At 39.4% G+C, this 17,560-nt stretch overlaps 2 protein-coding genes across 2 annotated transcripts; both read right to left on the reverse strand.

Moving 5' to 3' along the window:
- Window positions 1-211: 211 nt before the first annotated feature.
- Window positions 212-1,347, reverse strand: LOC147931159 (uncharacterized). The gene is made up of 3 exons (XM_087477205.1): window positions 1,198-1,347; window positions 962-1,079; window positions 212-858 (listed from the first exon to the last, which is right to left on the reverse strand). Exons 1-3 carry the CDS (start codon window positions 1,345-1,347, stop codon window positions 212-214), a joined length of 915 nt encoding a protein of 304 aa, XP_087333331.1.
- A 12,183-nt stretch (window positions 1,348-13,530) lies between these two features.
- LOC104732655 (GDSL esterase/lipase At5g37690-like) lies at window positions 13,531-16,094 on the reverse strand. Its single transcript, XM_010452223.3, has 6 exons — window positions 15,726-16,094; window positions 15,320-15,447; window positions 15,101-15,227; window positions 14,851-14,963; window positions 14,061-14,310; window positions 13,531-13,962 (listed from the first exon to the last, which is right to left on the reverse strand). Exons 1-6 carry the CDS (start codon window positions 15,964-15,966, stop codon window positions 13,748-13,750), a joined length of 1,074 nt encoding a protein of 357 aa, XP_010450525.2. The 5' UTR covers window positions 15,967-16,094; the 3' UTR covers window positions 13,531-13,747.
- Between the last annotated feature and the right edge of the window lie 1,466 nt (window positions 16,095-17,560).

Raw genomic sequence — 17,560 nt, forward strand, 5'->3', positions numbered from 1 at the left:
AAATCAATCTGCGAGAAATATGTGGCTCCTCGAAGTTGATCTAACAATTCGTCGATTCTCGGTAAAGGATACCGATTCTTCACCGTGACCTTATTCAATCCTCGGGAGTTGATGCAAAGTCGAAAGGTACCGTCCTTCTTCTTTACAAAGAGTACCGGTGCACCCCATGGTGAGCTACTCGGTCTCACAAATCCCTTCTCCATCAACTCTCCTAGTTGCTTCTTAAATCGGCCATCTCTGCCGGTGCCATGCGATATGGAGCCTTCGATATCGGAGCCGTACCAGGTTCCAACTTGATAGTGAACGGATCTGACCGTGATGGTGGCAACCCGGACAAAGGTCCGAACACGCTCTCATACTCCCGTACCACTGGTATCTCTGATAGTCCTGTACCCGTGCCTACTTCCTCTATCATGATCGAAGCCAAGTATGCTTTGCACCCATTAGTGATCAACTGCTCAGCCTGCGTCGCCGAGACCAATAGGTTTCCCGACAATGGCCTGATGCCCTGATATTCTAACATCCCTTTCGCAGTCTCAAACAGTTCACGCCCGCGGTAGCAGTCCAAGTGAGCTCGTTGTTTGCTTAGCCAGTCCATACCCAATATCACATCGTGTGCCTTCACTTGACATATGACTAAGTCTGCCGGCATATCCATACCGCTTACCATGACCGAGATGCTACGTACCACCCCGTACGTAAACATCACCTGACCGCCCGCTGCTTGCACTAAACCAAAATGATCTCCGGGTTCCTTCCGGAAACCACCTTTACCAATCATATCCGGACTCACAAAACAATGCGTATCCCCGGTGTCAAACATCACATGAGTTTCCACACCACCCATAAGTAAAGTCCCTACACAATTCTACTTGCTAAGAACCTATCCACACACAAACAACACACGCACACACACACAATATTCACGCAAGAAATTCACTAAGGTGAGTATCCCACTTACCAGTGATCTGCTGTGAAGTGCTCGCTTCCACCTGCCCGTCCACGATCGAATACACCCTAGGCATAATCGCCAGCCGTTTCGGCGGTGGTGGCAACGGCAGCACCTCGCTGGCCCGTTTCTACCCTTGCGTTCCCAATTGCGGACAGTCCGGCCGAATGTGTCCCGGCTGTCCACATTGGTAGGACACTCGTGTGTCGCTCCCCTTCTTCGGACAGCTACTTGCCATGTGACCCTACCTCACCGCAATTAAAACAAGTGCCCATCAACTGTCGGCACTGTCCTGAGTGTCTCTTACGGCAAGTCGGACACAAGCGCACACTGCCCTTACCCGTAGGCTTCTGTCTCCCAGTCTGCTTACTTCCGGTTCCCGGTTCAGTTTTCACCATCGGCGCCTGCTGCACCGCGATTCCTCCAGGGTTTTGCCGAGCTTCCTCAGCCAGTCCGTCCTCCAACCTGGCCGCCTTTTCAACCAGCTTAAGCAAGACTCCCGAAGTTTTGAATCATACACCGGTTGCGGACATCCACCCTCATGCCTCGCAAGAACCGACGTATCTGAACTTGCTCGTCAACCATCTCATTTCCACCGTACCTCTTGAGTCGGTTGAACTCAGTCTCATACTCTCGCATGGACCGGTCCCCTTGTCTCAAATCCAGGAATTCCGACTCAAGACGGTCAACAGCCTCTTGCGGAAAATACTTCGCAAGGAACAGCCCACGAAAAGTCTCCCATGAACAATTCGGGTTGACCATACGGTTTGCCATGCCTGTCCACCACGCATGGGCTTCCCCGGACAGGTAGTGGGTAGCGATGTCCTTCCGATACTCCATCGGACAATGCACCGAATCGAATTTCCTTTCGAGGCGACTTCTCCATTCATCAGCCTCGGTAGGATTCGCTCCTCCACTAAAATACTGCGTACCCAACTTGAGCATGTGATCCATGATAGTCAAGTACGAAGGAGCTGCCACCACTGGCACCATGTTAGGTACAGGCGGGTTTACGACCTGTGGTGGTGTCACTTGGTTCAGTATCTGGACCAAGGTCTCCAATACTTGCCCCATCCCCACATTCGCATTCACATTCGCACCTGCACCCACTGTTGGCGTCGCTCCCGTACCGACTCCATGTTCTCCGGTTTCCGTACCGGTTCTCGCACCTACTAGCCCAGCGTTCACCGCAGTAGTGTTCGGTGCATCCTCAACGTTCCCTCTGATTCCTGGTCTAGCCGAGGTATTAGCTGAGTTACGAGTGTTGGGTGCCATCTGAAATACCATAACCGATTCTAAGTTAGCGTCCAAACCAACTTAGCCTATCACCCTATAATCTAAACGTGACCAGTCTTACCGTGAGACGTTATTGGCAAGGAAGGGATGGCTTTTTAGTAACAATAACCCATGCACCCATTATATGAACATGTCCTAGAACTATAACCTTGCTCTGATACCAAATGTAAGACTCCGACCCTAAAAATCTATACTCGGACCAAAACTGGCCGATAAAAATTTTTCTAGGGCCGACGAATTCCATGCGAATATTTAACAAGTACAACAGCAAATATGAATAACAGGTGATATAACTTAAAAATACAAATTCATTAAAATAATAAGAGGTTCAATTCATCCTTAAAATAACAAAGGTGCTCATGCATGAGGAATAGCAACTAAATAAAGTAACGCCATGAATATTTCTACCCAAAGCCAACACCATCCTCCTTCCTTCCTTGCCTCCGTCACACGAGCTGGTCAGCCAGTAAAATCCCGATCATCAAACCTATCTTTTCCTGCATCCATAAAAGGAGGCGTAAGTAAACAAGGTTTACTTAGTGGAGCGGTCATCCCGTCTCACTAGGCTCAGTTCAACGATCTCAATCTAACACAGGATCTATTCCAATTAAGTCACGCAAGTCAATCAAATACCATGGATAGTCGCCTAAATCTCTTAGACCAACCATCAAACCATCATTCATATTGCAATAGAAACCATAACCATAAAGACAAGCCATCAACAAGACTAAATAAACCACGGGTCAAGAGAATGAACCATGGAACTCGGCCACAGTCACACACTCACCTTTGGTATCGACCTAAGGTGTTGATCTCACGGTTTCTATGCTCGGATCTGATCCCCGCTTCTACACGGACAGATCGATACCATTAGTATACGAGATATATCCATTACCATAACCATAACCATAACCATCGACGGATCAAGGTGGAAGGACACTTACCGTTCCTCTCTCGACTTGGACGTAGGATCTCTCTCTCAGGTAAGCTCGACGGAAACTCTCCTCTTTCTCTCTTGTGGCGGCTCTCGGATACTTATGCGAAACTAGAGAAATTCTAAGGGTTTTATCCCTTTATATAGGATCTTCGAACCGCCCTAAGTTGCCTTAGAACGATAAGTCTCACCGCCCATAACTTCCCATTATTTTCGCATCTATCCTTATCCGATCACCTTTCCATTACCGCGAGTTTCCATTTCTCTCGGGTTTCCTTACCCGTGAGTCGGCTTAAATCTCCGCGAGATTTCCCGAGTTCTCTAGGCCCTCCATCGGCCCATCGTCCAATCGATCCACTCTTGTCCCTCGGCCCGGTCCATCGATCGCCGATGCAACCATTTCCGGATAGTTCACTTCACTATCACTATCACTTCACTATCACTATCACTTCACTATCACTATACTATCACTATCACAATCACTACACTATCACTAGGACTTTCATTCCTCTTTTACTCGGGCTGTCTCTCGGACTAAGTACCGAGACCTCCCATCTCATTTCTGGACAATTTACAAACCTGTTCGTCCGAACCAATTTTCATCCAGAAACTTGCTAGCCTGAATGATCTGATCACTGTAAACTTGGGATTCTATTTCTTCAGTTCAAACGTCTGTTCACTACTTCAGTAGTCTCGAACTCTCCATTTCCATACCCAATCCCCATAATTTATCTAGTTCTACCGTGGGACTCTATCGTCGCTGGCTACCGCATTTTCTCGGCAATCCTCGATACCAAGTATCGGCAACTCTCGGCAATCCTCGATTCCAAGTATTGGCAACTCTAGGCAATCCTCGATACCAAGTATCAGCATTCCTCGGCACTGGTTACCGGTATTCCTTGGCTTTAGTTCTTGGTAACTGTCGATACAGACTCTCGGTCTTTCTCGGTATCGTTCCTCGGTAACTCTCGATACAGACTCTCAGTCTTTCTCGGTCATTCTCGACACTGATTCTTTGGCACTCTCGGCACTAATTTCTCGGCACTCTCGGCTCTAATTTCTCGGCAACTCTCGGTAATTCTGTTACCGAGGTTCCGGGTCGTTACAGATTCTTCAGTGTCTTTGACTTGGAGTCGATTGCGTAAGTGCTCGAACTCCTCATAATACTCCTCAACGGACCACGAGCCTTGACTGAGCCTCTTAAACTTCTTTTGGAGCTCTCAGTGGTAAAATGGTGGAACATATCGCCTCCTCATCTCTGCTTTCATGACCTCCCAAGTGGCGATCGGTCGTTCATGATTGCGGCGTTGCTCAGCCACTAAGCGATCCCACCACGTGAGGGCGTATTCGGTGAATTGGGCCACGGCGTAGTTGATCTTACGCATCTCCGGATAGTTGTGACACGAGTAGAGGTGGTCCATTCGGCTCTCCGAGTCGAGGTAGGCCTCCGGATCATACTTGCCGGCAAATGTTGGTGCCGTCATCTTGTGACCAGGTTCGTTAGGCCTCGGATCATCCTCGTATTGGACGTCGTGTTGGTGGCGTCGCCTAGGTCGTGGTTCATCGTCCTTGTCGAACTGATCGCTTCGATCCGGTTCTTGACGTTGGCGCCGCATGGGCAAGGGATCTTCTCTCGGGGGATTCGCGAGCTCAAGGCGTGTCAAACGCTCGGCCAAGCTCTCTATACTGTTGCGTAAGGCCGCTAATGTGACACCGAGATCTGGTGGAGGTAGAGGATTCGCCGGTGGTTGTTGTTCGGCCATGGTGATCGTACGGACGGTCAAAGGTGATTTGGCTCGACACGATGCGTTGTTTGATTGATTTTAAACCTCGTCATAAACAAAGAAAGAATATTCGTGAGTATATTACGTTCAATGGACCACAAAGAGATATTTTTCTTATGCCACACAATGATTGATGACAGCGATGCAAAAGTAATCCTAAGACTAAACAAAAGCAAAAGTCAAAGCGAGTCACGACAAAATTTCTTTTGGACCACAACAAGAATGCAAAAGCAAACACGAAACTTTATCAATCTAAAAACGTCTAAGCAAGAACACAGATGAACAAAGCTATGAACACGAAGACCACAAGAAAACCTAAGCAAACTACTAACAACACTACGCATGCATCAATTTAAACCAAACGATTAAACGAAACAAGCGAAACAAGATAAAGCAAACGAGTCTACTAGATATGCTCAAGATCCAAACTTTAAACAAAAGAAAATGAGTTTCTGGGTTAGAAAGACACAACTTTTGGTTAGGAACGTGGAGCTCTGATACCAGCTGATGCAAGCACCGGACGTCTCGCGGTACGGACAGAAACGAGCGTTCTCGAGCCGATCGAACTAGAAGCGATTTTTCTCGGACAAGACGCGGTGGATCGACTCTAGGGAGTAAAAAAATGATGGAAACGGAATATTGCGGAAAACAAACAAGCGGATTGAAAGTTCAAACTTTGGTCACATCGTGGTCGAGCGGCTACGGTAGCGGTACGGTACGGATGGTGACGTTGCGAAGCGGCTAGCAAACCAAGGGTTGGTTCGTCTCGCGATACGGTCAGACTAGTCAACGGCGAACCCGGTTCGTGGTTGGCTAGGGTTTCTCGGTAGAACAATCCCGGATTGGTTCTAAGGAGAGGAGTGAGACAAGATTCAAAGATTCTCTCTTTGGAAAAGTTTTTATTTTCATTCAAGTCTGAGTTTACAAGAAATAAGTGAGGGTTTAAATAGAGCTAGGTTTAGAGGAGACTAGGGACACGCGGACTCGCAATGGTCCGCACATGTTGCCCTTGACGTGTTCTCTTTGAAATAGAACACGTTGCTCTTCTAAGTGGTTTAAACACAACCACACACGTCACTCTACTTAACGTTACAAAGAGAGAGTTCTAGAAATTGTTCAAAACGCAAAGCATAAGTAAAAACAACACGTCTTTGGTCTTGGCGCGGGAAACGTCCTTGACTTCAAACGTTTGCGCTAAAGCTCCTCGCCTCGTTAAAACCTCCTCCGGTAAACCTCGTGGGACAAACCCGGAGTGAGGAAAAAGAGTATGATTCCTTGCTCTTACGACTTGGTTGCCTTCATCATTGGGTAAGGATGAAGGCCATGCGAACGGTCTCTTCTCGAACTTCTTCGGTCGGGTCGCGGTCTTGGATGAAAGCCTGCACGAACAGGTTGATCTTCTGCCTGGTGGACTTGGAAGAGCTCTTAGACCGCGTCGTTGCTCCCGGAGTGATTTCTGGTGCGTTGGCCGGCCGTTATCCTGTGAGTGGTGCAAGCGTCTCGGCCGCGTCCGGTGAGTCTCGGTCAGGTTCTGGTCCTGTGCTCACATCATTCCCTCCCCCTTGAAAATGTTTTGTCCCCAAAACTTCTTCGTCGTCACCTTTGTCAAACGGAATGAGATCAGTAACATTAAAGGAGGTTGACGTATTATACTCACCTAGCAGTTCAAGGCGGTAGGCGTTGTCGTTGATCTTCTCGATGACTCTGAACGGTCCGTCGCCGCGTGGGCTAAGCTTGTCCTTCCTCTTCTGTTGGAATCGCTCCGGCCTTAGGTGCAACCAAACCCAATCTCCTGGCTTGAATAACATAGGCTTGCGTCCGCGGTTCAAGAAGCGTGCATACTGTTTGGTCCTCCTTTCTATGTTTGCCCGAACCTCCTCGTGAAGCTTCTTGACTAACTCGGCTCTCGCAGCTCCGTCTTGACTCTTGACCTCGTCCGGTGGTAAGGGTAAGAGATCCATCAGCGTGAGAGGCTTGAAGCCGTAAGCGACCTCGAACGGCGACTTCTTGGTGGACGAATTAACAGCCTGATTGTACGCGAACTCGATGAGTGGTACGCACTCGAGCCACAATCCTTTGTTGCTCATGATCGCTGTCCGAAGTAAGGCTCCAATAGATCGATTCATGACCTCGGTTTGGCCGTCGGTTTGCGGGTGTGTGGCGGTGGAGTATAACAGTTTGGTGCCAAGCTTCTTCCACAATGTTCGCCAGAAATAGCCAAGGAACTTCGGGTCTCGATCCAAAATGATGGTGTGCGGTAAACCATGGAGCTGGATTACCTGATTGAAGAAGAGGTTCGCTAGTTGCACCGAGTCATGGTTCTTGTTACATGGAATGAAATGCGCCATCTTCGAGAAACGATCCACCATGACCATCAAGCTGTCCTTATGGTGTAAGGGAGGTAAACCGAGAACGAAATCCATCGATAGGTCGATCCACGGTCCTGTCGACACTGGTAGGGGCATGTATAGGCCGTGAGGGTGAGTAGTGGACTTGGACACCCGGCACACTACGCAACGTCCGTAATGTTTCTCGACCATACTATGCATCTTTGGCCAATAAAAGTGTTCTCGGAGCTGGAGAAGAGAAGAACGAGAAAGAGGAATAAGAAAATAAAGCAGTTTGAGAGGTGCCTTTGGAGGCTCGTCGGTGCCGGATGTGACATCGGATTAGAAAGAAAAAAAATACCTGCGTGATCACCATCAAGCCATGAGCTCGTAGCAACTGACGGAAGTCCGATCGGAGTTATATTCAAGAAATTATGTGGGTTGCTTCCTACGCAAGAAATTACTGGAACTGCCCAAACCAAAAACCCTAGAAATCAGATTCGAGGTTGTCTCCTTGGAACAGTGTTTTGTAGTCCAATATTTACCCGATCGAGCTGAGATTTTGTGGGAAGCTTCACGGTACTACTGGCTACAGTTTCAACCGTGGGATTGTGATTTTAACGGTTAGTTGTGGTTTTCCACTGGTGTGTTTTGAGACATTTGTATGAAGTAAATAGTAACATTTTAATGTTTGGTTTGACAAACGTAGTTGGATGGAGCTGAAGCTTTGTATGAGTGTTCTTGAATATTCGGACTAACATGGGAAATGAGAAATGAGTTTCAACATTTAAGTGGCAAAGGAGGAGGAGAATTCTCGAGATAACAAAACACAAGAAGTTACGAAAGATGAGGATATATCTCAACCAAAGAAAATGGAGATAGATGCTGAGATTAAAAAAAAAAGATGATGAAAAAACTGTGACGGAAGATAAAGATTCAGAGATTTAAACAAATGGAGACAATGTTGAGACTGAAAAAGCTGTGATGGAAGATAAAGAATCAGAGGTTAATTTGTGATTGTAAGCAAGGCTCATGGAAGAAGAGATGTTAGAGTTTTACAAATACTAAAATGCAGATTAAAAGACCACTAGAGTAAAGTACATATCTTTGTTTTGGAAGAAGAAATGTAAGAGTTTTACAAATACTTAACTGCAGACTAAAAGAACACAAGAGTAAAGAACATATCTTTATTCGAAATGCTTCACGATGGAGCAAGAATAATGAATATGTCTCTTTGATGAAGAGATTGAAACTAGGAACCGATAGGAGATACATTTTTCTTCATTCTTATTTACTCATAGTTTTAATGCTACATAAGCATAACTATGATGTGATTTCGAATATGCGACAGAGGTGGATATTGAAATATTTTTTTGTTTGAGTTTGAGGCGGATTATGTTTCAAAGAATTTCATTATAAGATTTATATGGTATGGTTTTGGCATCCTAAAATTTTTTATTATTTAAATATTTGACAAATCATGTTTTTATAGATAATTTTTATATGTTGTTTGCAATGATAATAAAAAATCAAAACATGTACTTTACTCTAGTGGATACTATCCTAGTACTAATAAAAATAGCAAAATTATATTTTTAAAACGTCAAAAAATTATTACACTTTTCGTCACATATGTGAGAGTTATAAACGGAAAGTTTCTATGCTTCTCACTGATTACAAAACGCACATAGTACAAAATACTAGGAAACGTTAATTAACCTAATTAATAGGGACTTAGATAAATGCAATAATTAGTTCATAGCACACAACCAAAAAAAAATATAAGTCCTACGACAAAATTTTATGATTTTCTGTTTCGGACAGCACATACTAAAATTATTCCATATTGAAAAAAGAAAATATAAATACTGTATTATTTTCTTATATAAATTGAATTTGAAGTCAACTAAGAACATCTCCATATTTTTAATGGAGTTTTTAGTAATAAATAATGATAAGTATGTTAAAAAATAAAAGAAAATTAGAATTTATCTCCTTTCAGAACTTATGAGAATCATTGTTTGCCACATACTTTTACATTAGAGAAAATTGCCGAAAAAACTTCTATGTTATTTTTATTTGGACATTTAATATAGAATTATTTTTATTGGAATAAAAATACATGACATAATAAAATCGTGTCAACAATAAATATTATTATTTTCATACATACAATTTTACAACAAAATCAAAATTCTAATTTTATCTCGATTATCTAATTAATTAGTAATTTTTAATATTAAAAGCTCCGGGTTTTTATTAACCATATCAAATACCGACAACAATAACAATTCTTGTCGTCTTCTTCTACGGCGGTGGCCATGAAATCTATCACTGGGAATCACCATTGTTTATCAAGCCAGAGAATTTGATTCTTTATCACAATGGTGGCTATGAAAGCAGCATCTCCTTTCCAATCATCCACAACGACTCGTCATCACCACCGTTAATCACCCCGGAGAATCTGATTCTTCCTATCGCCACTTACGTATTATAGAAGGATTTATAAGATCCTTATTATCAAAGAAGATATTAGAAATATATTATAGAGATTTGTATATATCTTATATGATTCTATTAGTTAGATAATTATGTTAATTCATTCCCTATATAAATGTGTATCTCTATGTACATTCATTCTCATGAGAGTCGATATACTATTTCCTAAACATTGAGGTGTTCTTCTCTCATCAACACTCAACATGGTATCAGAGCAGGTTTGCTCCCAAGTTTAGATCTAAGGATCAAACTATTTTTTTTTTAAAGCCAAGTGCTTCCACATTCAAGTTTCTCATGAACCTCTGAATCTAAGCTATCGAGCTTCTCTTTGTTCAGATCTATCATCATAGATCTCTGATCTCTGAATCTAAGCCAAGTGCTTCATCTTCTCATTTTTCTTTGTTTTGTTTTGTAAGAGAAAAAAATATTTTTATTATTTAAGCTTCTTATGAGCCTCTGAATCAAGCCATAATGCTTTTTTAAATTATATAAAAAAAACCATCTTATTTTCCAGTATCAAGCTATCGATGCTTCTTCAAAATTTTATTTGTTACGTTTCAATTCAGTGAAAAAAAAAAAGAATATCGTTTTTCTCAAGCTATAGTGTTTCTTTCTATTTAATTTTCTTAAAAAGAAAAAAAAAATCTCTCTTTCCTTTTATTTTATATTTTCTTTCATTAAAAAAAAAATCAGATCTCCTTCTCTAACCATCGTTGATGCCGGCCACCTCAACATCACACAACTCATCACCGGATTGGGACTACACTTTGACTTGTCAATCTCACGCTGTTATTTCTGCTTTGCTTCATCACCCCTTGAGCTTGAGGGGGCGTATAGAAGGATTTATAAGATCCTTATAATCATAGAAGATATTATAAATATATTATAGAGATTTGTGTATATGTTATATGATTTTATTAGTTAGATAATTATGTTAATTCATTCCCTATATAAATGTGTATCTCTATGCACATTCATTCTCATGAGAGTCAATATATTATTTCCTAAACACTAAGGTGTTCTTCTCTCATCAACACTCAACACACATCTTTCTCCAAAACCTTTGAAACCTCATCGTTTCTCAAGTTCGTTAACTTCACAGCAAAACAGTCGGTTCTTGAATTATGTAATGATCATGGTTTATAGGAATATCCAGTACACTAATCCACATAATCGATTTTGATGTTGGATACGGACAGTGATCATCTCTAATGCAAGAACTCGCTTCTGGAGGATGGAAAAAGAAGATACAAAGAACCGCCTTTGAAATTAACGGTCTACTAAGCATAGAGCTTCTTCTTAACCCAGCCTATTGGCATCTCCCTCCTTTCATCGGAAAAAGAAGCAATTGTAGTGAATTCCCAATAAACTATGTTATTTCTAGTTACCTCCGTTGATCTTCCGTGTCTTCAAACAAATATTTTGTTTTTGGTAAAACAAAGGGAGTAAACTCCCTTAATTTATTAATGAAACATAAACTCAAATACAAACAGCCCGTGGTATAGTATGACCACTAAAATCCTGCAAAAGCACCGCCGCAACACAAGGCGGGCTAGTCTCAAACAAGTGAAAGCCTAAATGTAAAGAAAAAGCATAGGCTGCTAAACCATCAGCAAGACGGTTAGCCTCTCTATGCACATGTGTAACCTGGACCACCCAGTCTCTTGATATGAAGCCATGGCACAACCGTACCAGGGGAGACAACGGATGAGACGCACTTATCCCTGTCTGAAGAAAACCGACCACTAACTCACTATCCACCTCCAGTTCCAACCTTTCAACTCTCCTCTCCCAAGCTACACACAACCCGTAATAGACGCCCCATAGTTCTGCCATTGGAGCGGAGCAGACACCAATATTAAGAGAAAAACCCACCTACCATTAACCTGTTTCATCTTGCAAAACACCACCTGCAGCTGCCAATCCCGGATTCCCTCTTGAAGCTCCATCAGTATTCATCTTTCACCACCCCCTCTGCGGATGCGACCAACTTATTAACCTCTCCTCCCTTACTGGTCCAGCTTGGGTAGTCTTCGTAGCTTGATGAGCGAGGCCGACTTCTTTCGCCAGATCCTTAAGAAACTTTACCCTGTCCCTGCATTTGCCTTGCACTCCAAACATGTTGCCACATCTCCATTTCCACCCCCACCAAGCCGCAACACTGAACAAGGTAGACCACACCAATACCCCTGAACCACACCAATACCCCTGAATCTGTTGCCACCGAAAGGCTTCAAACAAATATTACCAAACATCGTTGTTTGCTCGGTGATGCTTTTGGTTTGATATGATTAACTAAACAACTGTGAATTTTTTATATTAAAAATTAAAAATTAATTAGATAATTGATGTAAAATTGGAATGTTCATTTTAATTTGAAATCATGGATATAAAAATAATAACACTTGTTTTCTTGGACTTTAAATGACACTTTTTATTATTTCATGTATTTTTATTTTAATAAAAAATAATTAGTTATTAAATGTCCAAATAAAAATAACATAAAGTTTTTTCGAAAATGTTTCCTTTCATATTATTGATCAGTTTCATTTTATCATTCAAAATTTTATTTTAATAACAAAGTATTATTACTTTAATTTTGAGATCTTCTTCTCGTATCCAAACGGATGGAGATGCTCTAACAAATATCTACGATGGAGTACAACTGTTACACATGTTTCACATGTTGAGTGTTCACAGTTGTTTAGTTGGAAGTGTCGGCCCATCATGTTGAAATAAATTTAAAGCATTTTTTAAAAAATAACAAATTTTAAAGCTTATGATGGCCACCTTTTTTAATGATACTTAACGTGGCTTAAATCTTGACATGGTTAAAAAGTTTTTTTTTTTTGTTTTTTTCTCGAAATTCTGTTTAAATTATATAAAATAAGTAAATATTACAAAGGTCTTATGCTCAGTATGTAAATCATTCAAATTGCGATTGAAACTATAATTCGAAAACCCAAACATGAATTACCAGCCCACATGGGTAATGTAGATGTAGAATATACATACACAATATAAAAACTGAAGATTGGAGTATCTCAAAAGACCTTAATTTCAAAGACTAAATCCATATTTATTGTGCTCCATGCATGTTTGAGAGACTTTAAAGGTTGGTACATGATCCCTTCAAAGTACTATTATTGTTTGTTGATTGTGCCAATCTTATTTGAAGAGAAGCTAGAGATTGTTCCATAGATCTAATATATTATGAAACTCTCATGCTAGCTCAAAATTTAGCTTTCATCATAAATTTATCTTTACTTTTAGTAAGAAATTTATGTTGACCAAGCGTCGATAGCTCAACTGGTAAAGACTCTCTAGCAAAGTCTAGAGATCGCCGGTTCAAGGGACGACGTTTGGGAGGAGACCATATAAAATGCTCTGGTCCCTAGTCTGAGGGGATGTACGGATCTAAGTTCGGAACCTTAGTAATTCAAAAAAAAAAAAAAAAAGTTTCCTGTTCACATGTAAAATGGGTTCAACAATCAACATCCACGTAAACTGCAATTATTTTGGCTTCATCTTTTGTTTCTTCAAAACAAGTCTTGCTTATATTATTAGTAGCATCCAAAATATTACATGGATGCATGTGAAATAGACAATACATATGAATAATGGCTTGTTTCTACGAAATAATTGTTTTCACTACATTTTAGTATTCTACAAAAAAAAAAAACCAAGGTGTAACCAGTGTGAGTGAGAATTACTCAATGTCTAAGCATTAAAATCAAACTGTTTCCATGAAAAGTATTTTCTTTATTAATTTATAACGCAATCTTTAGGAACCCAAAACACGAACATACAAAACCACAATTACCTCAGAATAAATAATACTTTGTGTAACAACTAACAAGACACACACTTGTCATAATTACACATGTATCGAGCAAGCAGGTCCAATTTAACAAGAAACTGGTGTAATGTTTTTATTTTTATTTTTGTAAATACTATACTAGTGACCAGGTTTAGGAGCAGGGGAAGGAGAAGAGGAAGAAAGAAGAGAGGAAAAGAGATAATCGGCTAGGATTTGATTAGCCGAATCGGACGGATGAAATGCGTCCCAGAAGACAAAGTCTTTACGGTTTTTACACATTTTGGAATTGGGAAGACAAAGACCTCCAACGCTTGTGTCCACATTGCAACACGACGTGTTTGCTATCTTAAACCCTGCGTTCATTGTAAAATCACATATTTACACGTTATCGAACAAAATTATTCCAAATTATGAATCCAAGAAATAGCTAAGAGTTCTTTTTCCTTTTTACCGTAGTGAGTGGGATTGTTGATGAGATCAAGAACTGCGGGATAAGTGTCGGCAAAGACGAATTTAGCTCCAGGGAGGCGTTTGTTGAGATCTTGAAGAAGCTTCGTCGTTCTTGAGTTGAATTCCAATACCCATTCGTTGACACGCTTCAGACACATGCCTGTCTTCGACTTCACCCTTTGTGATGGGATACACCCCAACGGGCCTATCCCATGAAATATTACCTTCCTCGCTCCTAATTTGTATATTGTCTGCTCCACAAAATCTCAGTCATTTCATGGTTTGACTATAGACACAATAACCTCAAACTTAAGTTTAATAAAATAAATGTCTTTAACCTTTTAATTTTAAATAACATTTGTAGTCATTTACTAAGGAACCATAGTTACATAATAGTATAATACATATCTCAAAGCGACACAGTAACAAAAATTGAGATATAATATGACCAAAAAACTTGTTACTAAGAAAATAGGGAAATCCATTAGGAAGAAAAGAACATAGAGAAATGCTTCAACCCATGCATATACAAACTTCTTTAAGCCTTTGACGTACGAGATTTAAACACCAAACTTTTCCAAAGTAGGACAAATTAAAAAGTTTTCAAAGTAGGACAAAAAGAATAAAAATTTGCCTTAATAACAACAATAAAAAAAAGGGCAGTGTAGGACAACCAATTTGTTCACTCGAATATCTCTGTTTTGAAATTTTTGATTAAAAAACAAAAACGAAATAAAAATAGAGCAAATATATCCCAAAATGAAAATGGAAGTAGAGGTTGTTGGGAATACCGTAAGCTGGTTGTGTAGGGTTGAGCTCAAGAGTTCGACAAACTCATCATGTGTATATTGCTGGCCATCTGCCATGAATGGCTGCAAGAAATTGTTTACATAATCGTTGCTTCCTATTCAAAATGAAAAAGAAGAAAGTTGTAGTAATTGTGATTGTAATTATATAATAATACACTTTTCAAAATGAATAAAAAAAGGAAGAAGAAGCTATATATAGATGAAACCAAGTGGTTGAAAGTTAAATTTATACCCAAACCAATGAAGTACATGGCATCATTGACATGCTTGCTTGCAGCTCGATCTCCGATTTTCGCCCTAAGAACTTCTTTAGTTTTCTTGAAACAGTTTATTTGATCATCGAACGTCAGCCTTTGAATCTGCTCGATGAATATAAAACAATACAATATTAAAATAATTACAAAAAATTAAATTCTTAAAACAATACATAGAAAAGGAGGAGGAGTAATACGAAGTAAATGCCAGTTTCATTGAGAATTCCAGCTCCTCCAGATGCGTAATTGATACCACTGAGATATGCTTCATCGTTTTGTGATAATGATAGATATGGTGGTGGCGATGGAATCCCAAGCTTTGTAGCTATAACAAACATATAACTATGTTTTTAGAGATGTTAACATATAGATTAGAAATGGTTTATGGAGTTTTAGAGTATTTCTATAAAGTAGGAGTATCGAAAACCAAAACTATAAATAATGCGTAACAGTGGGTATAAAAACCGAACAATCATTTAAATTCGAACAAACAAAACCAAAATCAAACCTTATTTTAAGAAGTTATATGTATAAACAAAAGTATAGATCATGGCCACATATATTTAGAAGCATAGGTAAAATGAGAAAGAGAGAGATATATACATATGATATCGCCGATAGTCCGACCGTTGGTAAATCTTCCGGTAGCTTTACCACCAGAGAAATCAATTCCATAATATGGAAAGTCTGCTCTCGCTAGGGAATATTGCAAATAATTGTTGTTACCAACTTCGGTTAGAGAGTCGCCGAATATATAAGTTACAAGCGACGACGACGTTGAGGCTGGTTGTGCGGCTGCGTAGGCAGAGATTACAGCCGCTAGAGCCAGCCTTAGGATCATCATTGTGTTTTGTGTTAATTTCAATCTTTCTTGAGTTACTTAATCTCTCTAATTTGGACAAAACGCATGTAAGCGAATGTTTCAAATATATAGTGATGATGGATTCAATTTTAAAATATATATTAATTATACTATTGGTTATAATTATGCCCATTACAACAAGTTTGTACGTATTAGTTAGGTGATTATTTTCTTAACTATAAACTTTCTTGATGTTTACATTCATTCACGTTCTGATTGTTTTGGAAAAATTAATTTTCTAGAGAATCATCATGGTTGGGAAAATATGGATGATGATACATCTACTTTAGGTTAGACTCCCACGTTTTGTAAAAATTGTTTTGAACATTTACGTAAACATTTCAACTCTGTATTCAAACTTCGGTTTTGTTCAATACAATTCTATAGGGGGCCAATCTATATTATAATTTGATTAGGTCTTGTTTGTTATGGTTTTATTTATTTGTTTATTTATTTGATTTCAATTAAATAGAAATTGAATCATTTAAAACCATTTGTGATTTTGAGGCAAATCTGATTTTTTTTTTTGTTTTTTAGTTTGGGTTAGATATACATAGGAGGTGTATTGAAGAAAAGAATTTACTAGAATCTTATTGAATAGAACAAAAGACATACGGAAAAAAAAAGTGGTTAACAAAAAAAAATTAAAGAAGTAAATTACAGATGTTCAAGTATTGTAAAAGATTTTAAATCGTTCTTTATAATTCCAACAATTATATTTTGTAACATTTTAATGAAGATCATAGAATAGGATAGAAAAAAAATGACAAAAAAGCTTCTTAAATTCTCAATTTTGTTCCCACTACTAACTTGTGTAATATGATTATCTTTTTCTTTTATATGAAAGTATATAAATTTTAATGAATTTTGGTTTAATCGATTTGGTTTGGTTACAAAAAAAGTAGGTTTCAGTTAGTTTGGTGCCAGGCGTGCAGCTTTATGAACTTTGTGTTTGATTTTTAAACCAATCCGATTTATTCCAATTTAGTTTTTACAGTTAGAGATTTTATTTTAATTTTATTTTCTTATCTAGAGGTTTATAGTCATCAAAGTTAGTTTGTTCCATAAAATAAACTTAAAATAAAAATAATATGTCAATTAGTAAGGTATACATATTTTTAAAAAAATACAATCCAAATCTAGTTTTATAAACCAAAAGTTCCCAAATTTAAATAATTCAAAGTATAAAATCCAAAGAATATAGTTCAAATAATTCTAAGCGCAAAATAAAATCTAGTCTCATAAACCATTTTTCTCCCTTTTTTGCAGAAGCAAATTCATCACCATCTTCATCTCTTACTAATATGGCATTGCAAGTATGCTTGGAATTTGACTCAGTTCTTGCAGGAAGAAAACTCTCTTGTCGTTTAACAGACTCAGCAGTCTGTGCAAATTGACTCTCCAGCTTCTTAACATGAATATTCAATACATAAATCTTTCCATTAATTTCAGTGTAGACATTATTAATCTTCCCATTGAAGTTCACTGTCAACTGCTCCTGTCCTTGAAGAATCTGATCAAGCATGGCTTCCATTAGGCTCTCAGAAGCTTGGAGAGGCGGATACTGATAAGATGA

Source organism: Camelina sativa, chromosome 12 (assembly GCF_030686135.1).
Source record: "Camelina sativa cultivar CO46 ecotype springtype chromosome 12, ASM3068613v1".
Taxonomy (NCBI): Eukaryota; Viridiplantae; Streptophyta; class Magnoliopsida; order Brassicales; family Brassicaceae; genus Camelina; species Camelina sativa.